The sequence below is a fragment of the Oncorhynchus gorbuscha genome, unplaced genomic scaffold (genome assembly GCF_021184085.1).
Source record: "Oncorhynchus gorbuscha isolate QuinsamMale2020 ecotype Even-year unplaced genomic scaffold, OgorEven_v1.0 Un_scaffold_4456, whole genome shotgun sequence".
Classification (NCBI taxonomy): domain Eukaryota; kingdom Metazoa; phylum Chordata; class Actinopteri; order Salmoniformes; family Salmonidae; genus Oncorhynchus; species Oncorhynchus gorbuscha.
The window spans coordinates 8,392-34,689 of NW_025748467.1; the positions used below are offsets into that span (position 1 = coordinate 8,392).

The window sequence follows — 26,298 nt, forward strand, 5'->3', positions numbered from 1 at the left end:
ACAGTATCTATGACAGTATGTTTGACAGTATCTATGACAGTATGTTTGACAGTATCTATAACAGTATTAATGACAGTATCTATGACAGTATTAATGACAGCATATACGACAGTATTAATGACAGTATCTATGACAGTTTGTTTGACAGTATGTTTGACAGTATTAATGACAGTATATATGACAGTATGTTTGACAGTATCTATGACAGTATTAATGACAGTATCTATAACAGTATGTGTGACAGTATTAATGACAGTATCTATAACAGTATGTGTGACAGTATTAATGACAGTAGCTATAACAGTATCTATAACAGTATGTGTGACAGTATTAATGACAGTAGCTATAACAGTATTAATGACAGTAGCTATAACAGTATTAATGACAGTAGCTATAACAGTATGTGTGACAGTATTAATGACAGTATTAATGACAGTATCTATAACAGTATATGTGACTATCTTTGACAGTATTAATGACAGTAGCTATAACAGTATCTATAACAGTATATGTGACAGTATCTTTGACAGTATTAATGACAGTAGCTATAACAGTATATGTGACAGTATCTTTGACAGTATTAATGACAGTATCTATAACAGTATTAATGACAGTATCTTTGACAGTATTAATGACAGTAGCTATAACAGTATCTATAACAGTATGTGTGACATATTGTTTTTCTTCTCTTCCAGTTTTGAAGTAGTTCAGGTTATCCATGAAAAACTTCTGGATATGGTGGGGAAAGCTCAGTGAGTATCTACTGTAATCTGATGTATATTAACCCTCTACTGTAATCTGACTGTATATTAACCCTCTACTGTAATCTGATGTATATTAACCCTCTACTGTAACCTGACTGTATATTAACCCTCTACTGTAACCTGACTGTATATTAACCCTCTACTGTAATCTCACTGTATATTAACCCTCTACTGTAATCTGACTGTATATTAACCCTCTACTGTAATCTGACTGTATATTAACCCTCTACTGTAATCTGACTGTATATTAACCCTCTACTGTAATCTGACTGTATATTAACCCTCTACTGTAATCTGACTGTATATTAACCCTCTACTGTAATCTGACTGTATATTAACCCTCTACTGTAACCATATGTATATTAACCCTCTACTGTAACCTGACTGTATATTAACCCTCTACTGTAATCTCACTGTATATTAACCCTCTACTGTAATCTGACTGTATATTAACCCTCTACTGTAATCTGACTGTATATTAACCCTCTACTGTAATCTGACTGTATATTAACCCTCTACTGTAATCTGACTGTATATTAACCCTCTACTGTAATCTGACTGTATATTAACCCTCTACTGTAATCTGACTGTATATTAACCCTCTACTGTAATCTGACTGTATATTAACCCTCTACTGTAATCTGACTGTATATTAACCCTCTACTGTAACCATATGTATATTAACCCTCTACTGTAACCATATGTATATTAACCCTCTACTGTAACCTGACTGTATATTAACCCTCTACTGTAACCTGACTGTATATTAACCCTCTACTGTAATCTGACTGTATATTAACCCTCTACTGTAACCATATGTATATTAACCCTCTACTGTAACCTGACTGTATATTAACCCTCTACTGTAATCTGACTGTATATTAACCCTCTACTGTAATCTGACTGTATATTAACCCTCTACTGTAATCTGACTGTATATTAACCCTCTACTGTAATCTGACATAGCATGCCTAAAATAAATGCCTGAAACTAAAGCCCCACATTCGGGTCATGATGAGAGACACAAACTGTCCGATGAGGTTTAACGTATCCCGTAAATGTGGAGTAGGAGTTCAAATAGAGTATTGCTTCATAGAGAAAGCTAGCAAAAGGAAGCCAGCTAGCTACTAGCCGGATATTAGATAGCATCACTTAGCGATAATGGAATCGCTAACAAAGTTGACACCAACTGTATTGGTGTGTGGTGTTTGTCGACTTTGTGGCACTTGCTTGGAAAGCTCAATGTTTCCCAGTCATACAGTGCTCTGAAAAAGGTTTTGCCCCCTTACCCTCAATATGAGGTTGTGCCACCTTCAGCTGCAATGACTGCAACCACATGCTTCCTGTAGATCTTGATTGTGTGTTTTGGATCATTGTCTTGCTGCACGACCCAGCTGCACTTCACCTTACAGACGGATGGCCTGATAATTGTCCTGTAGAATTCTCTGATACAGAGCAGAATTCATGGTTCCTTTTATTTTTATATCACCTTTATTTAACCAGGTAGGCTAGTTGAGAACACCTTTATTTAACCAGGTAGGCTAGTTGAGAACACCTTTATTTATCCAGGTAGGCTAGTTGAGAACACCTTTATTTAACCAGGTAGGCTAGTTGAGAACACCTTTATTTATCCAGGTAGGCTAGTTGAGAACACCTTTATTTATCCAGGTAGGCTAGTTGAGAACACCTTTATTTAACCAGGTAGGCTAGTTGAGAACACCTTTATTTAACCAGGTAGGCTAGTTGAGAACACCTTTATTTAACCAGGTAGGCTAGTTGAGAACACCTTTATTTAACCGGGTAGGCTAGTTGAGAACACCTTTATTTAACCAGGTAGGCTAGTTGAGAACACCTTTATTTAACCAGGTAGGCTAGTTGAGAACACCTTTATTTAACCAGGTAGGCTAGTTGAGAACACCTTTACTGAACCAGGTAGGCTAGTTGAGAACACCTTTATTTAACCAGGTAGGCTAGTTGAGAACACCTTTATTTAACCAGGTAGGCTAGTTGAGAACACCTTTATTTAACCAGGTAGGCTAGTTGAGAACACCTTTATTTAACCAGGTAGGCTAGTTGAGAACACCTTTACTGAACCAGGTAGGCTAGTTGAGAACACCTTTATTTAACCAGGTAGGCTAGTTGAGAACAAGTTCGCATTTGCAACTGCGACCTCCTTCTATGAAGGCAAGTCGTCCAGGTCCTGAGGCAGCAAAGCATTCCCAAACCATCACACTACCACCACCATGCTGGACCCCAAACCATCACACTACCACCACCATTCTGGACCCTAAACCATCACACTACCACCACCATGCTGGACCCCAAACCATCACACTACCACCACCATGCTGGACCCCAAACCATCACACTACCACCACCATGCTGGACCCCAAACCATCACACTACCACCACCATTCTGGACCCCAAACCATCACACTACCACCACCATGCTGGACCCCAAACCATCACACTACCACCACCATGCTAGACCCCAAACCATCACACTACCACCACCATGCTGGACCCCAAACCATCACACTACCACCACCATGCTGGACCCCAAACCATCACACTACCACCATCATGCTGGACCCCAAACCATCACACTACCATCACCATGCTGGACCCCAAACCATCACACTACCACCACCATGCTGACCCCAAACCACCATGCTGACCCCAAACCATCACACTACCACCACCATGCTGGACCCCAAACCATCACACTACCACCACCATGCTGGACCCCAAACCATCACACTACCACCACCATGCTGAACCCCAAACCATCACACTACCACCACCATGCTGGACCCCAAACCATCACACTACCACCACCATGCTGGACCCCAAACCATCACACTACCACCACCATGCGGGACCCCAAACCATCACACTACCACCACCATGCTGGACCCCAAACCATCACACTACCACCACCATGCTGGACCCCAAACCATCACACTACCACCATCATGCTGGACCCCAAACCATCACACTACCACCACCATGCTGACCCCAAACCATCACACTACCACTACCATGCTGGACCCCAAACCATCACACTACCACCACCATGCTGGACCCCAAACCATCACACTACCACCACCATGCTGGACCCCAAACCATCACACTACCACCACCATGCTGGACCCCAAACCATCACACTACCACCACCATGCTGGACCCCAAACCATCACACTACCACCACCATGCTGACCCCAAACCACCATGCTGACCCCAAACCATCACACTACCACCACCATGCTGGACCCCAAACCATCACACTACCACCACCATGCTGGACCCCAAACCATCACACTACCACCACCATGCTGAACCCCAAACCATCACACTACCACCACCATGCTGGACCCCAAACCATCACACTACCACCACCATGCTGGACCCCAAACCATCACACTACCACCACCATGCTGGACCCCAAACCATCACACTACCACCACCATGCTGACCCTAAACCATCACACTACCACCACCATGCTGGACCCCAAACCATCACACTACCACCAACATGCTGGACCCCAAACCATCACACTACCACCACCATGCTGGACCCCAAACCATCACACTACCACCACCATGCTGGACCCCAAACCATCACACTACCACCACCATGCTGAACCCCAAACCATCACACTACCACCACCATGCTGGACCCCAAACCATCACACCACCACCACCATGCTGGACCCCAAACCATCACACTACCACCACCATGCTGACCCCAAACCATCACACTACCACCACCATGCTGACCCCAAACCATCCCACTACCACCACCATGCTGACCCCAAACCATCACACTACCACCACCATGCTGAACCCCAAACCATCACACTACCACCACCATGCTGACCCCAAACCATCACACTACCACCACCATGCTGGACCCCAAACCATCACACTACCACCACCATGCTGGACCCCAAACCATCACACTACCACCACCATGCTGGACCCCAAACCATCACACTACCACCACCATGCTGAACCCCAAACCATCACACTACCACCACCATGCTGGACCCCAAACCATCACACTACCACCACCATGCTGGACCCCAAACCATCACACTACCACCACCATGCTGACCCCAAACCATCACACTACCACCACCATGCTGACCCCAAACCATCCCACTACCACCACCATGCTGACCCCAAACCATCACACTACCACCACCATGCTGAACCCCAAACCATCACACTACCACCACCATGCTGACCCCAAACCATCACACTACCACCACCATGCTGGACCCCAAACCATCACACTACCACCACCATGCTGACCCCAAACCATCACACTACCACCACCACCATGCTGACCCCAAACCATCACACTACCACCACCATGCTGACCCCAAACCACCATGCTGACCCCAAACCATCACACTACCACCACCATGCTGACCCCAAACCATCACACTACCACCACCATGCTGAACCCCAAACCATCACACTACCACCACCACCATGCTGAACCCAAACCATCACACTACCACCACCATGCTGGACCCCAAACCATCACACTACCACCACCATGCGGGACCCCAAACTATCACACTACCACTACCAAGTGGTTGGTTGTAGTCAGTGCAGCTACAGTAAATTCCTCCACAGCGATGTGAGAGACTGTTCAACAACTACAGGAAGTGGTTGGTTGTAGTCAGTGCAGCTACAGTAAATTCCTCCACAGCGATGTGAGAGACTGTTCAACAACTACAGGAAGTGGTCATACAGTACCAGGAAGTGGTTGGTTGGAGTCAGTGCAGCTACAGTAAATTCCTCCACAGCGATGTGAGAGACTGTTCAACAACTACAGGAAGTGGTTGGTTGGAGTCAGTGCAGCTACAGTAAATTCCTCCACAGTGATGTGAGAGACTGATCAACAACTACAGGAAGTGGTTGGTTGGAGTCAGTGCAGCTACAGTAAATTCCTCCACAGCGATGTGACAGACTGTTCAACAACTACAGGAAGTGGTTGGTTGGAGTCAGTGCAGCTACAGTAAATTCCTCCACAGTGATGTGAGAGACTGTTCAACAACTACAGGAAGTGGTTGGTTGGAGTCAGTGCAGCTACAGTAAATTCCTCCACAGTGATGTGAGAGACTGTTCAACAACTACAGGAAGTGGTCATACCGTACCAGGAAGTGGTTGGTTGTAGTCAGTGCAGCTACAGTAAATTCCTCCACAGCGATGTGAGAGACTGTTCAACAACTACAGGAAGTGGTCATACAGTACCAGGAAGTGGTTGGTTGTAGTCAGTGCATCTACTGTGTCTATGTAACATTTGGGAATATGGGATACAACATGTGGTTTTGTCTTTGATACATGGGATACAACATGTGGTTTTGTCTTTGATACATGGGATACAACATGTGGTTTTGTCTTTGATACATGGGATACAACATGTGGTTTTGTTCTGGATACAACATGTGGTTTTGTCTTTGATACATGGGATACAACATGTGGTTTTGTCTTTGATACATGGGATACAACATGTGGTTTTGTCTTTGATACATGGGATACAACATGTGGTTTTGTCTTTGATACATGGGATACTACATGTGGTTTTGTCTTTGATACATGGGATACAACATGTGGTTTTGTCTTTGATACATGGGATACAACATGTGGTTTTGTCTTTGATACATGGGATACTACATGTGGTTTTGTCTTTGATACATGGGATACTACATGTGGTTTTGTCTTTGATACATGGGATACAACATGTGGTTTTGTCTTTGATACATGGGATACAACATGTGGTTTTGTCTTTGATACATGGGATATAACATGTGGTTTTGTCTTTGATACATGGGATACAACATGTGGTTTTGTTCTGGATACATGGGATACAACATGTGGTTTTGTCTTTGATACATGGGATACAACATGTGGTTTTCTCTTTGATACATGGGATACAACATGTGGTTTTGTCTTTGATACATGGGATACAACATGTGGTTTTCTCTTTGATACATGGGATACTACATGTGGTTTTGTCTTTGATACATGGGATACAACATGTGGTTTTGTCTTTGATACATGGGATACAACATGTGGTTTTGTCTTTGATACATGGGATATAACATGTGGTTTTGTCTTTGATACATGGGATACAACATGTGGTTTTGTTCTGGATACATGGGATACAACATGTGGTTTTGTCTTTGATACATGGGATACAACATGTGGTTTTCTCTTTGATACATGGGATACAACATGTGGTTTTGTCTTTGATACATGGGATACAACATGTGGTTTTCTCTTTGATACATGGGATACAACATGTGGTTTTGTCTTTGATACATGGGATACAACATGTGGTTTTGTCTTTGATACATGGGATACTACATGTGGTTTTGTCTTTCTCTACAGAGTTCCTATTATGTTGGTGGGAAATAAGAACGACCTGCACATGGAAAGGTATGTTCCTTACTTACATACGTAGATACTATCACACACACACACACACACACACACACACACGCACACGCACACGCACACGCACACGCACACGCACACGCTCACACTCAAACACACACACACACACACACACACACACACACACACACACACACACACACACACACACACACACACACACACACTCACACACACTCACGCTCACACTCACACACACTCACACACACTCACGCTCACACTCAAACACTCACACACACACACACACACACACACACACACACACACACACACACACACACGCTCACACACACTCACGCTCACACACACTCACGCTCACACTCAAACACTCACACACACACACACACGCTCACACACACTCATGCTCACACTCAAACACTCACACACACGCTCACACACACTCATGCTCACACTCAAACACACACACACACACACACACACACACACACACACACACACACACACACACACGCTCACACACACTCACGCTCACACTCAAACACTCACACACACACACACACGCTCACACACGCTCACACTCAAACACTCACACACACGCTCACACACACTCATGCTCACACTCAAACACTCACACACACACACACACACACACACACACACACACACACACACACACACACACACACACGCTCACACACACTCACGCTCACACTCAAACACTCACACACACACACACGCGCTCACACACACTCATGCTCACACACACACACGCTCACACACACACTCACACACACATTTAACAGCTCTCTTATTCAGAAGGGTCGGGTTATATATATATATACCACGGGTTAGAAGGGTTGGGTTATATATATATATACCACGGGTTAGAAGGGTTGGGTTATATATATATATACCACGGGTTAGAAGGGTTGGGTTATATATATATATACCACGGGTTAGAAGGGTTGGGTTATATATATATATACCACGGGTTAGAAGGGTTGGGTTATATATATATACCACGGGTTAGAAGGGTTGGGTTTATATATATATACCACGGGTTAGAAGGGTTGGGTTATATATATATATATACCACGGGTTAGAAGGGTTGGGTTATATATATATATACCACGGGTTAGAAGGGTTGGGTTATATATATATATACCACGGGTTAGAAGGGTTGGGTTATATATATATATACCACGGGTTAGAAGGGTTGGGTTATATATATATATATACCACGGGTTAGAAGGGTTGGGTTATATATATATATACCACGGGTTAGAAGGGTTGGGTTATATATATATATACAAATGGGGTTATATAGGGGTTATATAGGGGTTAAATGGGGTTAAATGGGGTTAAATGGGGTTAAATGGGGTTAAATGCGGAAGACACATTTCGGGTTGACTGCATTCAGTTGTACAACTGACCCACTTCCCCTTTCCTTTAAATCTATCCTGTCGGGTTTGGAGTCATGACATACAGAGACTCCAGCCCCCTAACCTGTGGTGTGTGTGTGTGTGGTATCTGTTTGGTGTGATGACATATAGAGACTCCAGCCCCCTAACCTGTGGTGTGTGTGTGTGGTATCTGATTGGTGTGATGACATATAGAGACTCCAGCCCCCTAACCTGTGGTGTGTGTGTGTGTGGTATCTGATTGGTGTGATGACATATAGAGACTCCAGCCCCCTAACCTGTGGTGTGTGTGTGTGTGGTATCTGATTGGTGTGATGACATATAGAGACTCCAGCCCCCTAACCTGTGGTGTGTGTGTGTGTGGTATCTGATTGGTGTGATGACATATAGAGACTCCAGCCCCTAACCTGTGGTGTGTGTGTGTGTGGTATCTGATTGGTGTGATGACATATAGAGACTCCAGCCCCCTAACCTGTGGTGTGTGTGTGTGTGGTATCTGTTTGGTGTGATGACATACAGAGACTCCAGCCCCCTAACCTGTGGTGTGTGTGTGTGTGTGTGTGTGGTATCTGATTGGTGTGATGACATATAGAGACTCCAGCCCCCTAACCTGTGGTGTGTGTGTGTGTGTGTGGTATCTGATTGGTGTGATGTCTCTGTTGTATTCCAGGGTGATCAGCTGTGAGGAAGGGAAGTCACTAGCAGAATCATGGAACGCTGCCTTCATGGAATCCTCAGCTAAAGAGAACCAGGTGAAAACACCTAGAACACATGTCCATCCAATAGAACAGGGCCTGGAGGCACAACAAAAACACTTCTGGTACATGTTTCTACCTGGTAGTTAATCACCTGGTGTCCCAGGTCTGAATTAGTCCTTTGATTAGTGGAGTCAGGTGTGTAGTACTAGACAAAAATACTAAAAAATATGCACATATTTGTGTCCCTAGGACTGGGATTGAACACACAGTGCTATAGGCACTGAGCTTGGAGGTCTACAGGCCTGTAGTTGCAGTACTCTGTACTCTACAGCAGGGGGCAGCCCAGCTCTCCCCACTATTGAAAGGAATATTCCAGCCCGGAGATGTTGTGGGCACTGTTCAGTCTCTCTTTCTGTCAGACGGCTGTGTCATAGTAGATAGTAAAGTAGCCTCAATTCTAGTCTAGTATGTTCTAGTCTGCTTTCGTCTGTTCTATTGTAGTCTGTTCTATTCTACTGTAGTCTGTTCTACTGTAGTCTGTTCTATTCTACTGTGTTCTGTTCTACTGTAGTCTGTTCTACTGTAGTCTGTTCTACTGTAGTCTATTCTACTGTAGTCTGTTCTATTCTACTGTAGTCTGTTCTATTCTACCGTAGTCTGTTCTACTCTACTGTAGTCTGTTCTATTCTACCGTAGTCTGTTCTACTGTAGTCTGTTCTATTCTACTGTGTTCTGTTCTACTGTAGTCTGTTCTACTGTAGTCTGTTCTATTCTACTGTAGTCTGTTCTACTGTAGTCTGTTCTATTCTACTGTGTTCTGTTCTACTGTAGTCTGTTCTACTGTAGTCTGTTCTACTGTAGTCTATTCTACTGTAGTCTGTTCTATTCTACTGTAGTCTGTTCTATTCTACCGTAGTCTGTTCTATTCTACTGTATTCTGTTCTACTGTAGTCTGTTCTACTGTAGTCTGTTCTACTGTAGTCTATTCTACTGTAGTCTGTTCTATTCTACTGTAGTCTGTTCTACTCTACTGTAGTCTGTTCTATTCTACCGTAGTCTGTTCTATTCTACTGTAGTCTGTTCTACTGTAATCTGTTCTATTCTACCGTAGTCTGTTCTACCATAGTCTGTTCTATTCTACTGTGTTCTGTTCTACTGTAGTCTGTTCTATTCTACTGTATTCTGTTCTACTGTAGTCTGTTCTATTCTACTGTAGTCTATTCTACTGTAGTCTGTTCTATTCTACTTTGTTCTATTCTACTGTAGTCTGTTCTATTCTACTGCAGTCTGTTCTCTTCTACTGTATTCTGTTCTAGTGTAGTCTGTTCTATTCTACTGTAGTCTGTTCTACTGTAGTCTGTTCTATTCTACTGTAGTCTGTTCTATTCTACTGTAGTCTGTTTTACTGCAGTCTGTTCTATTCTACTGTAGTCTGTTCTACTGTAGTCTGTTCTATTCTACTGTAGTCTGTTCTACTGTAGTCTGTTCTATTCTACTGTAGTCTGTTCTACTGTAGTCTGTTCTATTCTACTGTAGTCTGTTCTACTGTAGTCTGTTCTACTGTAGTCTGTTCTATTCTACTGTAGTCTGTTCTATTCTACTGTAGTCTGTTCTACTGTAGTCTGTTCTACTGTAGTCTGTTCTATTCTACTGTAGTCTGTTGTATTCTACTGTAGTCTGTTCTATTCTACTGTAGTCTATTCTACGGTAGTCTGTTCTGTTCTACTGTAGTCTGTTCTATTGTAGTCTGTTCTACTATAGTCTGTTCTATTCTACTGTAGTCTATTCTGCTGTAATCTATTCTACTGTAGTCTGTTCTATTCTACTGTAGTATGTTATATTCTACTGTAGTCTGTTCTACTGTAGTCTGTTCTATTCTACTTTAGTCTTTTCTACTGTAGTCTGTTCTACTGTAGTCTGTTCTATTCTACTGTAGTCTGTTCTACTGTAGTCTGTTCTATTCTACTGTAGTCTGTTCTACTGTAGTCTGTTCTCTTCTACTGTAGTCTGTTCTACTGTAGTCTGTTCTACTGTAGTCTGTTCTATTCTACTGTAGTCTGTTCTACTGTAGTCTGTTCTACTGTAGTCTGTTCTATTCTACTGTAGTCTGTTCTATTCTACTGTAGTCTGTTCTACTGTAGTCTGTTCTCTTCTACTGTAGTCTGTTCTATTCTACTGTAGTCTGTTCTACTGTAGTCTGTTCTACTGTAGTCTGTTCTACTGTAGTCTGTTCTATTCTACTGTAGTCTGTTCTATTCTACTGTAGTCTATTCTACGGTAGTCTGTTCTATTCTACTGTAGTCTGTTCTATTGTAGTCTGTTCTACTATAGTCTGTTCTATTCTACTGTAGTCTATTCTGCTGTAATCTATTCTACTGTAGTCTGTTCTATTGTAGTCTGTTCTACTATAGTCTGTTCTATTCTACTGTAGTCTATTCTGCTGTAATCTATTCTACTGTATTCTGTTCTATTCTACTGTAGTATGTTATATTCTACTGTAGTCTGTTCTACTGTAGTCTGTTCTATTCTACTTTAGTCTTTTCTACTGTAGTCTGTTCTACTGTAGTCTGTTCTACTGTAGTCTGTTCTATTCTACTGTAGTCTGTTCTGTTCTACTGTAGTCTGTTCTACTGTAGTCTGTTCTATTCTACTGCAGTCTGTTCTACTCTACTGCAGTCTGTTCTATTCTACCGTAGTCTGTTCTATTCTACTGTATTCTATTCTACTGTAGTCTGTTCTATTCTACCGTAGTCTGTTCTATTCTACTGTATTCTATTCTACTGTAGTCTGTTCTATTCTACTGTAGTCTGTTCTACTGTAGTCTGTTCTATTCTACTGTAGTCTGTTCTGTTCTACTGTAGTCTGTTCTACTATAGTCTGTTCTATTCTACTGTAGTCTATTCTACGGTAGTCTGTTCTATTCTACTGTAGTCTATTCTGCTGTAATCTATTCTACTGTAGTATGTTATATTCTACTGTAGTCTGTTCTACTGTAGTCTGTTCTATTCTACTGTAGTCTGTTCTACTGTAGTCTGTTCTATTCTACTGTAGTCTGTTCTGTTCTACTGTAGTCTGTTCTACTATAGTCTGTTCTATTCTACTGTAGTCTATTCTACGGTAGTCTGTTCTATTCTACTGTAGTCTATTCTGCTGTAATCTATTCTACTGTAGTATGTTATATTCTACTGTAGTCTGTTCTACTGTAGTCTGTTCTATTCTACTGTAGTCTGTTCTACTGTAGTCTGTTCTACTGTAGTCTGTTCTACCGTAGTCAGTTCTATTCTACTGTATTCTATTCTACTGTAGTCTGTTCTATTCTACCGTAGTCTGTTCTATTCTACTGTATTCTATTCTACTGTAGTCTGTTCTATTCTACTGTAGTCTGTTCTACTGTAGTCTGTTCTATTCTACTGTAGTCTGTTCTATTCTACTGTAGTCTGTTCTACTGTAGTCTGTTCTACTCTACTGTAGTCTGTTCTATTCTACCGTAGTCTGTTCTACCGTAGTCTGCTCTATTCTACTGTAGTCTGTTCTATTCTACTGCAGTCTGTTCTATTCTACTGTAGTATGTTATATTCTACTGTAGTCTGTTCTATTCTACCGTAGTCTGTTCTACCGTAGTCTGTTCTCTTCTACTGTAGTCTGTTCTCTTCTACTGTAGTCTGTTCTATTCTACTGTAGTCTGTTCTATTCTACTGTAGTCTGTTCTACTGTAGTCTGTTCTACTGTAGTCTGTTCTATTCTACTGTAGTCTGTTGTATTCTACTGTAGTCTGTTCTATTCTACTGTAGTCTATTCTACGGTAGTCTGTTCTGTTCTACTGTAGTCTGTTCTATTGTAGTCTGTTCTACTATAGTCTGTTCTATTCTACTGTAGTCTATTCTGCTGTAATCTATTCTACTGTAGTCTGTTCTATTCTACTGTAGTATGTTATATTCTACTGTAGTCTGTTCTACTGTAGTCTGTTCTATTCTACTTTAGTCTTTTCTACTGTAGTCTGTTCTACTGTAGTCTGTTCTATTCTACTGTAGTCTGTTCTACTGTAGTCTGTTCTATTCTACTGTAGTCTGTTCTACTGTAGTCTGTTCTCTTCTACTGTAGTCTGTTCTACTGTAGTCTGTTCTACTGTAGTCTGTTCTATTCTACTGTAGTCTGTTCTACTGTAGTCTGTTCTACTGTAGTCTGTTCTATTCTACTGTAGTCTGTTCTATTCTACTGTAGTCTGTTCTACTGTAGTCTGTTCTCTTCTACTGTAGTCTGTTCTATTCTACTGTAGTCTGTTCTACTGTAGTCTGTTCTACTGTAGTCTGTTCTACTGTAGTCTGTTCTATTCTACTGTAGTCTGTTCTATTCTACTGTAGTCTATTCTACGGTAGTCTGTTCTATTCTACTGTAGTCTGTTCTGTTCTACTGTAGTCTGTTCTACTGTAGTCTGTTCTATTCTACTGCAGTCTGTTCTACTCTACTGCAGTCTGTTCTATTCTACCGTAGTCTGTTCTATTCTACTGTATTCTATTCTACTGTAGTCTGTTCTATTCTACCGTAGTCTGTTCTATTCTACTGTATTCTATTCTACTGTAGTCTGTTCTATTCTACTGTAGTCTGTTCTACTGTAGTCTGTTCTATTCTACTGTAGTCTGTTCTGTTCTACTGTAGTCTGTTCTACTATAGTCTGTTCTATTCTACTGTAGTCTATTCTACGGTAGTCTGTTCTATTCTACTGTAGTCTATTCTGCTGTAATCTATTCTACTGTAGTATGTTATATTCTACTGTAGTCTGTTCTACTGTAGTCTGTTCTATTCTACTGTAGTCTGTTCTACTGTAGTCTGTTCTACTGTAGTCTGTTCTACCGTAGTCAGTTCTATTCTACTGTATTCTATTCTACTGTAGTCTGTTCTATTCTACCGTAGTCTGTTCTATTCTACTGTATTCTATTCTACTGTAGTCTGTTCTATTCTACTGTAGTCTGTTCTACTGTAGTCTGTTCTATTCTACTGTAGTCTGTTCTATTCTACTGTAGTCTGTTCTACTGTAGTCTGTTCTACTCTACTGTAGTCTGTTCTATTCTACCGTAGTCTGTTCTACCGTAGTCTGCTCTATTCTACTGTAGTCTGTTCTATTCTACTGCAGTCTGTTCTATTCTACTGTAGTATGTTATATTCTACTGTAGTCTGTTCTATTCTACCGTAGTCTGTTCTACCGTAGTCTGTTCTCTTCTACTGTAGTCTGTTCTCTTCTACTGTAGTCTGTTCTATTCTACTGTAGTCTGTTCTATTCTACTGTAGTCTGTTCTACTGTAGTCTGTTCTACTGTAGTCTGTTCTATTCTACTGTAGTCTGTTGTATTCTACTGTAGTCTGTTCTATTCTACTGTAGTCTATTCTACGGTAGTCTGTTCTGTTCTACTGTAGTCTGTTCTATTGTAGTCTGTTCTACTATAGTCTGTTCTATTCTACTGTAGTCTATTCTGCTGTAATCTATTCTACTGTAGTCTGTTCTATTCTACTGTAGTATGTTATATTCTACTGTAGTCTGTTCTACTGTAGTCTGTTCTATTCTACTTTAGTCTTTTCTACTGTAGTCTGTTCTACTGTAGTCTGTTCTATTCTACTGTAGTCTGTTCTACTGTAGTCTGTTCTATTCTACTGTAGTCTGTTCTACTGTAGTCTGTTCTCTTCTACTGTAGTCTGTTCTACTGTAGTCTGTTCTACTGTAGTCTGTTCTATTCTACTGTAGTCTGTTCTACTGTAGTCTGTTCTATTCTACTGTAGTCTGTTCTACTGTAGTCTGTTCTCTTCTACTGTAGTCTGTTCTATTCTACTGTAGTCTGTTCTACTGTAGTCTGTTCTACTGTAGTCTGTTCTACTGTAGTCTGTTCTATTCTACTGTAGTCTGTTCTATTCTACTGTAGTCTATTCTACGGTAGTCTGTTCTATTCTACTGTAGTCTGTTCTATTGTAGTCTGTTCTACTATAGTCTGTTCTATTCTACTGTAGTCTATTCTGCTGTAATCTATTCTACTGTAGTCTGTTCTATTGTAGTCTGTTCTATTCTACTTTGTTCTATTCTACTGTAGTCTGTTCTATTCTACTGCAGTCTGTTCTCTTCTACTGTATTCTGTTCTAGTGTAGTCTGTTCTATTCTACTGTAGTCTGTTCTACTGTAGTCTGTTCTATTCTACTGTAGTCTGTTCTATTCTACTGTAGTCTGTTTTACTGCAGTCTGTTCTATTCTACTGTAGTCTGTTCTACTGTAGTCTGTTCTATTCTACTGTAGTCTGTTCTACTGTAGTCTGTTCTATTCTACTGTAGTCTGTTCTACTGTAGTCTGTTCTATTCTACTGTAGTCTGTTCTACTGTAGTCTGTTCTACTGTAGTCTGTTCTATTCTACTGTAGTCTGTTCTATTCTACTGTAGTCTGTTCTACTGTAGTCTGTTCTACTGTAGTCTGTTCTATTCTACTGTAGTCTGTTGTATTCTACTGTAGTCTGTTCTATTCTACTGTAGTCTATTCTACGGTAGTCTGTTCTGTTCTACTGTAGTCTGTTCTATTGTAGTCTGTTCTACTATAGTCTGTTCTATTCTACTGTAGTCTATTCTGCTGTAATCTATTCTACTGTAGTCTGTTCTATTCTACTGTAGTATGTTATATTCTACTGTAGTCTGTTCTACTGTAGTCTGTTCTATTCTACTTTAGTCTTTTCTACTGTAGTCTGTTCTACTGTAGTCTGTTCTATTCTACTGTAGTCTGTTCTACTGTAGTCTGTTCTATTCTACTGTAGTCTGTTCTACTGTAGTCTGTTCTCTTCTACTGTAGTCTGTTCTACTGTAGTCTGTTCTACTGTAGTCTGTTCTATTCTACTGTAGTCTGTTCTACTGTAGTCTGTTCTACTGTAGTCTGTTCTATTCTACTGTAGTCTGTTCTATTCTACTGTAGTCTGTTCTACTGTAGTCTGTTCTCTTCTACTGTAGTCTGTTCTATTCTACTGTAGTCTGTTCTACTGTAGTCTGTTCTACTGTAGTCTGTTCTACTGTAGTCTGTTCTATTCTACTGTAGTCTGTTCTATTCTACTGTAGTCTATTCTACGGTAGTCTGTTCTATTCTACTGTAGTCTGTTCTATTGTAGTCTGTTCTACTATAGTCTGTTCTATTCTACTGTAGTCTATTCTGCTGTAATCTATTCTACTGTAGTCTGTTCTATTGTAGTCTGTTCTACTATAGTCTGTTCTATTCTACTGTAGTCTATTCTGCTGTAATCTATTCTACTGTATTCTGTTCTATTCTACTGTAGTATGTTATATTCTACTGTAGTCTGTTCTACTGTAGTCTGTTCTATTCTACTTTAGTCTTTTCTACTGTAGTCTGTTCTACTGTAGTCTGTTCTACTGTAGTCTGTTCTATTCTACTGTAGTCTGTTCTGTTCTACTGTAGTCTGTTCTACTGTAGTCTGTTCTATTCTACTGCAGTCTGTTCTACTCTACTGCAGTCTGTTCTATTCTACCGTAGTCTGTTCTATTCTACTGTATTCTATTCTACTGTAGTCTGTTCTATTCTACCGTAGTCTGTTCTATTCTACTGTATTCTATTCTACTGTAGTCTGTTCTATTCTACTGTAGTCTGTTCTACTGTAGTCTGTTCTATTCTACTGTAGTCTGTTCTGTTCTACTGTAGTCTGTTCTACTATAGTCTGTTCTATTCTACTGTAGTCTATTCTACGGTAGTCTGTTCTATTCTACTGTAGTCTATTCTGCTGTAATCTATTCTACTGTAGTATGTTATATTCTACTGTAGTCTGTTCTACTGTAGTCTGTTCTATTCTACTGTAGTCTGTTCTACTGTAGTCTGTTCTACTGTAGTCTGTTCTACCGTAGTCAGTTCTATTCTACTGTATTCTATTCTACTGTAGTCTGTTCTATTCTACCGTAGTCTGTTCTATTCTACTGTATTCTATTCTACTGTAGTCTGTTCTATTCTACTGTAGTCTGTTCTACTGTAGTCTGTTCTATTCTACTGTAGTCTGTTCTATTCTACTGTAGTCTGTTCTACTGTAGTCTGTTCTACTCTACTGTAGTCTGTTCTATTCTACCGTAGTCTGTTCTACCGTAGTCTGCTCTATTCTACTGTAGTCTGTTCTATTCTACTGCAGTCTGTTCTATTCTACTGTAGTATGTTATATTCTACTGTAGTCTGTTCTATTCTACCGTAGTCTGTTCTACCGTAGTCTGTTCTCTTCTACTGTAGTCTGTTCTCTTCTACTGTAGTCTGTTCTCTTCTACTGTAGTCTGTTCTATTCTACTGTAGTATGTTCTATTCTACTGTAGTCTGTTCTATTCTACTGTAGTCTGTTCTATTCTACTGTATTCTGTTCTATTCTACTGTGTTCTGTTCTACTGTAGTCTGTTCTATTCTACTGTAGTCTGTTATATTCTACTGTAGTATGTTATATTCTACTGTAGTCTGTTCTATTCTACTGTAGTCTGTTCTACCGTAGTCTGTTCTCTTCTACTGTAGTCTGTTATATTCTACTGTAGTCTGTTCTATTCTACTGTAGTCTGTTCTATTCTACTGTATTCTGTTCTATTCTACCGTAGTCTGTTCTCTTCTACTGTAGTCTATTCTACTGTAGTCTATTCTGCTGTAATCTATTCTACTGTAGTCTGTTCTATTCTACTGTAGTATGTTATTCTACTGTAGTCTGTTCTACTGTAGTCTGTTCTATTCTACTTTAGTCTTTTCTACTGTAGTCTGTTCTACTGTAGTCTGTTCTATTCTACTGTAGTCTGTTCTACTGTAGTCTGTTCTATTCTACTGTAGTCTGTTCTACTGTAGTCTGTTCTCTTCTACTGTAGTCTGTTCTACTGTAGTCTGTTCTACTGTAGTCTGTTCTATTCTACTGTAGTCTGTTCTACTGTAGTCTGTTCTACTGTAGTCTGTTCTATTCTACTGTAGTCTGTTCTATTCTACTGTAGTCTGTTCTACTGTAGTCTGTTCTCTTCTACTGTAGTCTGTTCTATTCTACTGTAGTCTGTTCTACTGTAGTCTGTTCTACTGTAGTCTGTTCTACTGTAGTCTGTTCTATTCTACTGTAGTCTGTTCTATTCTACTGTAGTCTATTCTACGGTAGTCTGTTCTATTCTACTGTAGTCTGTTCTATTGTAGTCTGTTCTACTATAGTCTGTTCTATTCTACTGTAGTCTATTCTGCTGTAATCTATTCTACTGTAGTCTGTTCTATTGTAGTCTGTTCTACTATAGTCTGTTCTATTCTACTGTAGTCTATTCTGCTGTAATCTATTCTACTGTATTCTGTTCTATTCTACTGTAGTATGTTATATTCTACTGTAGTCTGTTCTACTGTAGTCTGTTCTATTCTACTTTAGTCTTTTCTACTGTAGTCTGTTCTACTGTAGTCTGTTCTATTCTACTGTAGTCTGTTCTGTTCTACTGTAGTCTGTTCTACTGTAGTCTGTTCTATTCTACTGCTGTCTGTTCTACTCTACTGCAGTCTGTTCTATTCTACCGTAGTCTGTTCTATTCTACTGTATTCTATTCTACTGTAGTCTGTTCTATTCTACCGTAGTCTGTTCTATTCTACTGTATTCTATTCTACTGTAGTCTGTTCTATTCTACTGTAGTCTGTTCTACTGTAGTCTGTTCTATTCTACTGTAGTCTGTTCTGTTCTACTGTAGTCTGTTCTACTATAGTCTGTTCTATTCTACTGTAGTCTATTCTACGGTAGTCTGTTCTATTCTACTGTAGTCTATTCTGCTGTAATCTATTCTACTGTAGTATGTTATATTCTACTGTAGTCTGTTCTACTGTAGTCTGTTCTATTCTACTGTAGTCTGTTCTACTGTAGTCTGTTCTACTGTAGTCTGTTCTACCGTAGTCTGTTCTATTCTACTGTATTCTATTCTACTGTAGTCTGTTCTATTCTACCGTAGTCTGTTCTATTCTACTGTATTCTATTCTACTGTAGTCTGTTCTATTCTACTGTAGTCTGTTCTACTGTAGTCTGTTCTATTCTACTGTAGTCTGTTCTATTCTACTGTAGTCTGTTCTACTGTAGTCTGTTCTATTCTACTGTAGTCTGTTCTACTCTACTGTAGTCTGTTCTATTCTACCGTAGTCTGTACTACCATAGTCTGCTCTATTCTACTGTAGTCTGTTCTATTCTACTGCAGTCTGTTCTATTCTACTGTAGTATGTTATATTCTACTGTAGTCTGTTCTATTCTACCGTAGTCTGTTCTACCGTAGTCTGTTCTCTTCTACTGTAGTCTGTTCTCTTCTACTGTAGTCTGTTCTCTTCTACTGTAGTCTGTTCTATTCTACTGTAGTATGTTCTATTCTACTGTAGTCTGTTCTATTCTACTGTATTCTGTTCTACTGTAGTCTGTTCTATTCTACTGTGTTCTGTTCTACTGTAGTCTGTTCTATTCTACTGTAGTCTGTTATATTCTACTGTAGTATGTTATATTCTACTGTAGTCTGTTCTATTCTACTGTAGTCTGTTCTACCGTAGTCTGTTCTCTTCTACTGTAGTCTGTTATATTCTACTGTAGTCTGTTCTATTCTACTGTAGTCTGTTCTATTCTACTGTATTCTGTTCTATTCTACCGTAGTCTGTTCTCTTCTACTGTAGTCTGTTCTACTGTAGTCTGTTCTACAGTAGTCTGTTCTCTTCTACTGTAGTCTTTTCTACTGTAGTCTTTTCTACTGTAGTCTGTTCTACTGTAGTCTGTTCTATTCTACTGTAGTCTGTTCTGTTCTACTGTAGTCTGTTCTACTGTAGTCTGTTCTGTTCTACTGTAGTCTGTTCTACTGTAGTCTGTTCTATTCTGCTGTAGTCTATTCTACTGTAGTCTGTTCTACTGTAGTCTGTTCTATTCTACTGTAGTCTTTTCTACTGTAGTCTGTTCTACTGTAGTCTGTTCTATTCTACTGTAGTCTGTTCTGTTCTACTGTAGTCTGTTCTATTCTACTGTAGTCTGTTCTGTTCTACTGTAGTCTGTTCTATTCTACTGTAGTCTTTTCTACTGTAGTCTGTTCTACTGTAGTCTGTTCTATTCTACTGTAGTCTTTTCTACTGTAGTCTGTTCTACTGTAGTCTGTTCTATTCAACTGTAGTCTGTTCTACTCTACTGTAGTATGTTCTATTCTACTGTAGTCTGTTCTGTTCTACTGTAGTCTGTTCTACTGTAGTCTGTTCTATTTTACTGTATTCTACTGTATTCTGTTCTACTGTAGTCTGTTCTACTGTAGTCTGTTCTATTTTACTGTAGTCTATTCTACTGTAGTCTACTGTATTCTGTTCTACTGTAGTCTGTTCTACTGTAGTCTGTTCTATTCTACTGTATTCTACTGTATTCTGTTCTACTGTAGTCTGTTCTACTGTAGTCTGTTCTATTCTACTGTATTCTACTGTATTCTACTGTATTCTACTCTTATTCTGGTTTCTGCTTCCTCAGACGGCAGTGGAGGTGTTATATTCTAACCTGTGTGTGTGTGTGTGTGTGTGTGTGTGTGTGTGTGTGTGTGTGTGTGTGTGTGTGTGTGTGTGTGTGTGTGTGTGTGTGTGTGTGTGTGTGTCAGACGGCGGTGGAGGTGTTCAAGCGGATGATCCTGGAGGCGGAGAAGCTGGAAGGCGGCGTCCAACCAGGGAAGACTTCCTGCTCCTTGATGTAGAGCTGCTGATCAATCAGAACAGAGAACCAAACACTACACTGGGATATCCAGTTACTTGAAGGCTTCCTGCCAGTACAACTACTACTCTTCCAACATTCTTCAACAGTCTTCGAACAGTCTTCCAACAGTCTTCCAACAGTCTTCCAACAGTCTTCAACAGTCTTCAACAGTCTTCAACAGTCTTCAACAGTCTTCAACAGTCTTCAGTCTTCCACTGTCTTCCACTGTCTTCAACAGTCTTCAACAGTCTTCAACTGTCTTCAACTGTCTTCAACAGTCTTCCAACTGTCTTCAACAGTCTTCAACAGTCTTCCAACTGTCTTCAACAGTCTTCCAACTGTCTTCAACAGTCTCCAACAGTCTTCCACAGTCTTCAACAGTCTTCAACCGTCTTCAACTGTCTTCAACCGTCTTCAACTGTCTTCAACAGTCTTCCAACTGTCTTCAACAGTCTTCAACAGTCTTCCAACTGTCTTCAACAGTCTTCAACTGTCTTCAACAGTCTTCCAACTGTCTTCAACAGTCTTCAACTGTCTTCAACTGTCTTCCAACTGTCTTCAACAGTCTTTCAACTGTTTTCAACTGTCAACTCACCAACAGTTTATTTTTCAGTATTTCTGTTTGTTCTGAAAGGGTGAGTGGCTGTCATACTGTACATTTCCCACAATCCACTTCTCGTCTCTTCTGTGCTCAGCCCTGATGCGAAACTGAGAGCCACGTCCAGAAATAACCCCTAGACCCTACAACCTTACCCCCCCCCCCCCTAGTCACTTCTCTTAGCCCCTAGCATCCAGGGGGTGGGGTTTAGGGTCTGTTTCTGTAACCTTGTTTGACCATCCTGATCTTGCAAAAGTACAGCGGTCAGGATGGTAGATCAGACTACTGTTTCTCATAAAGACATCAGAAACTATGTCTGGCTTCTCACATGGGGCTGCACAGGTGTCCATTCTGGCTTCATGGTGGACGGGTGACTATGGAAGATCAGAGATGTTCAACCTCCTCATATTAGAGATGCTATGAAGACCGAACATTCCCTTCTATTGAATTGTGTTTTTTTTTTTATATATATTTTTTTAAACAATGGTTGTTTTTATCATCTTTTCTCTATCCATGTCATTAGTCCACTGTGTCACCAGGGTGGAGCTAGCATGCTATGGTTGTTTTATTGTCTTTTCTCTATCCATGTCATTAGTCCACTGTGTCACCAGGGTGGAGCTAGCATGCTATGGTTGTTTTATTGTCTTTTCTCTATCCATGGCATTAGTCCACTGTGTCACCAGGGTGGAGCTAGCATGCTATGGTTGTTTTATTGTCTTTTCTCTATCCATGGCATTAGTCCACTGTGTCACCAGGGTGGAGCTAGCATGCTATGGTTGTTTTATTGTCTTTTCTCTATCCATGGCATTAGTCCACTGTGTCACCAGGGTGGAGCTAGCATGCTATGGTTGTTTTATTGTCTTTTCTCTATCCATGGCATTAGTCCACTGTGTCACCAGGGTGGAGCTAGCATGCTATGGTTGTTTTATTGTCTTTTCTCTATCCATGGCATTAGTCCACTGTGTCACCAGGGTGGAGCTAGCATGCTATGGTTGTTTTATTGTCTTTTCTCTATCCATGTCATTAGTCCACTGTGTCACCAGGGTGGAGCTAGCATGCTATGGTTGTTTTATTGTCTTTTCTCTATCCATGGCATTAGTCCACTGTGTCACCAGGGTGGAGCTAGCATGCTATGGTTGTTTTATTGTCTTTTCTCTATCCATGGCATTAGTCCACTGTGTCACCAGGGTGGAGCTAGCATGCTATGGTTGTTTTATTGTCTTTTCTCTATCCATGTCATTAGTCCACTGTGTCACCAGGGTGGAGCTAGCATGCTATGGTTGTTTTAATCGTCTTTTCTCTATCCATGGCATTAGTCCACTGTGTCACCAGGGTGGAGCTAGCATGCTATGGTTGTTTTATTGTCTTTTCTCTATCCATGTCATTAGTCCACTGTGTCACCAGGGTGGAGCTAGCATGCTATGGTTGTTTTAATCGTCTTTTCTCTATCCATGGCATTAGTCCACTGTGTCACCAGGGTGGAGCTAGCATGCTATGGTTGTTTTAATCGTCTTTTCTCTATCCATGGCATTAGTCCACTGTGTCACCAGGGTGGAGCTAGCATGCTATGGTTGTTTTATTGTCTTTTCTCTATCCATGGCATTAGTCCACTGTGTCACCAGGGTGGAGCTAGCATGCTATGGTTGTTTTAATCGTCTTTTCTCTATCCATGGCATTAGTCCACTGTGTCACCAGGGTGGAGCTAGCATGCTATGGTTGTTTTAATCGTCTTTTCTCTATCCATGGCATTAGTCCACTGTGTCACCAGGGTGGAGCTAGCATGCTATGGTTGTTTTAATCGTCTTTTCTCTATCCATGGCATTAGTCCACTGTGTCACCAGGGTGGAGCTAGCATGCTATGGTTGTTTTAATCGTCTTTTCTCTATCCATGGCATTAGTCCACGGTGTCACCAGGGTGGAGCTAGCATGCTATGGTTGTTTTAATCGTCTTTTCTCTATCCATGGCATTAGTCCACTGTGTCACCAGGGTGGAGCTAGCATGCTATGGTTGTTTTATTGTCTTTTCTCTATCCATGGCATTAGTCCACTGTGTCACCAGGGTGGAGCTAGCATGCTATGGTTGTTTTAATCGTCTTTTCTCTATCCATGGCATTAGTCCACTGTGTCACCAGGGTGGAGCTAGCATGCTATGGTTGTTTTTAAGCATACTAAGCTGTTCATTTTAGTGTATTGTTTCAAAGGAAACAAACACTCATTAGGATCAGGTGTGGTTAATTAGTGGGCGTGGCCAACACACCTGACCACGCTTAACAAGATACAGGAGCGAGAGTTGTGTTGATGCAGAGAACGGAATGTATGTTTTTAAATAACTTTAGTAACGTTGAGAGAATGTTTTCTGTGGTTTTTTATGGAACTTTTGGAACAATTTGAAAACATGACTTTAAATCAAATCCACGAGGAAACCTGTGGGAAACGTTATGCTGAAGCGCTGAAATTCCCACAGAAGAACGTTGTTTCTTACCGTTCTCTGAACTATTTTAAAATGTCAAACCAGTTGCAGAACGTTTCTAGATCATTTACCAAAATTGAAATGAAATGTAACCATGTTTGACATTTTAGGAAGCGTTCTGTTAAAGTAATGAAATACCAAGAACATTTCATTTTCGAAAGTTAGATAATTGTGCTGAGAATGTTCCAAAGCCAATCAACTACCCTACACCGTTCCCAGAACGTTGTGAGAAGGTTGTATGCAAAATAACCATAGGACAACCGCACTCTCACCAAGCACTAAGAAACGTTCTCAGAACGTCGTGTGCTAGCTGGGCTCTGTCATTGTTGTCATTGTCAATCCGTACATCACTAAAACTTTTATAGGAAATCTTCCAGTAAACTTCAGAGAGAATCCTAACTTCCTTAAGTCAAATATTCATCTCGTCTCCCATTGACATCAACGCATGAATAAGTGAACATTCAATTTATGTGAAAGTTAATATTTGTTCTTTGGTCATTTCTGATGCATTAGTAGCTGTTCATCTGTCCCTCTTATCCCTCTAGCTCTTTCTATATCTACTTCATTTTCAGTCAGATGTGTCCCCCCCCCATAGCTGTTCATCTGTCCCTCTTATCCCTCTAGCTCTTTCTATATCTACTTCATTTTCAGTCAGATGTGTGTCCCCCCCATAGCTGTTCATCTGTCCCTCTTATCCCTCTAGCTCTTTCTATATCTACTTCATTTTCAGTCAGATGTGTGTCCCCCCCCATAGCTGTTCATCTGTCCCTCTTATCCCTCTAGCTCTTTCTATATCTACTTCATTTTCAGTCAGATGTGTGTCCCCCCCATAGCTGTTCATCTGTCCCTCTTATCCCTCTAGCTCTTTCTATATCTACTTCATTTTCAGTCAGATGTGTCCCCCATAGCTGTTCATCTGTCCCTCTTATCCCTCTAGCTCTTTCTATATCTACTTCATTTTCAGTCAGATGTGCCCCCCCCCATAGCTGTTCATCTGTCCCTCTTATCCCTCTAGCTCTTTCTACATCTACTTCATTTTCAGTCAGATGTGTGTCCCCCCATAGCTGTTCATCTGTCCCTCTTATCCCTCTAGCTCTTTCTTTATCTACTTCATTTTCAGTCAGATGTGTGTGTCCCCCCCATAGCTGTTCATCTGTCCCTCTTATCCCTCTAGCTCTTTCTATATCTACTTCATTTTCAGTCAGATGTGTGTCCCCCCCATAGCTGTTCATCTGTCCCTCTTATCCCTCTAGCTCTTTCTATATCTACTTCATTTTCAGTCAGATGTGTGTCCCCCCCATAGCTGTTCATCTGTCCCTCTTATCCCTCTAGCTCTTTCTATATCTACTTCATTTTCAGTCAGATGTGTCCCCCCCCCCCATAGCTGTTCATCTGTCCCTCTTATCCCTCTAGCTCTTTCTATATCTACTTCATTTTCAGTCAGATGTGCCAGCCCCCCCCCCCCCCATAGCTGTTCATCTGTCCCTCTTATCCCTCTAGCTCTTTCTACATCTACTTCATTTTCAGTCAGATGTGTGTCCCCCCATAGCTGTTCATCTGTCCCTCTTATCCCTCTAGCTCTTTCTTTATCTACTTCATTTTCAGTCAGATGTGTGTGTCCCCCCCCCATAGCTGTTCATCTGTCCCTCTTATCCCTCTAGCTCTTTCTTTATCTACTTCATTTTCAGTCAGATGTGTGTCCCCCCCATAGCTGTTCATCTGTCCCTCTTATCCCTCTAGCTCTTTCTTTATCTACTTCATTTTCAGTCAGATGTGTCCCCCCATAGCTGTTCATCTGTCCCTCTTATCCCTCTAGCTCTTTCTACATCTACTTCATTTTCAGTCAGATGTGCGTCCCCCCATAGCTGTTCATCTGTCCCTCTTATCCCTCTAGCTCTTTCTACATCTACTTCATTTTCAGTCAGATGTGCCCCCCCCCCATAGCTGTTCATCTGTCCCTCTTATCCCTCTAGCTCTTTCTACATCTACTTCATTTTCAGTCAGATGTGCCCCCCCCCATAGCCGTTCATCTGTCCCTCTTATCCCTCTAGCTCTTTCTACATCTACTGCATTTTCAGTCAGATGTGTGTCCCCCCCATAGCTGTTCATCTGTCCCTCTTATCCCTTATCCCTCTAGCTCAGATTTCATAGCTGTTCATCTATCCCTCTAGCATTTTCAGTCAGATGTGTCCCCCCCCATAGCTGTTCATCTGTCCCTCTTATCCC

At 40.9% G+C, this 26,298-nt stretch overlaps 1 protein-coding gene across 2 annotated transcripts; it reads left to right on the top strand.

Annotated features, from left to right (window-relative positions):
* The first annotated feature begins 693 nt into the window (after nt 1-693).
* Nucleotides 694-25,849, top strand: LOC124028575. Of its 2 annotated transcripts, none has more exons than XM_046340616.1 (4): nt 694-752; nt 7,173-7,220; nt 9,291-9,440; nt 20,913-25,849. In XM_046340616.1, exon 4 carries the CDS (start codon nt 22,086-22,088, stop codon nt 23,034-23,036), a length of 951 nt encoding a protein of 316 aa, XP_046196572.1. In that variant the 5' UTR covers nt 694-752; nt 7,173-7,220; nt 9,291-9,440; nt 20,913-22,085; the 3' UTR covers nt 23,037-25,849. The 2 variants fall into 2 exon arrangements, with proteins under 2 accessions (XP_046196572.1, XP_046196571.1); XM_046340615.1 differs by having other exon boundaries at nt 9,291-9,372.
* Nucleotides 25,850-26,298: the final 449 nt, after the last annotated feature.

Bases quoted from the DNA above. Each gene is read 5' to 3' on its own strand.
- LOC124028575 (XM_046340616.1), top strand. From the start codon at position 22,086: ATGGTTGTTTTTATCATCTTTTCTCTATCCATGTCATTAGTCCACTGT.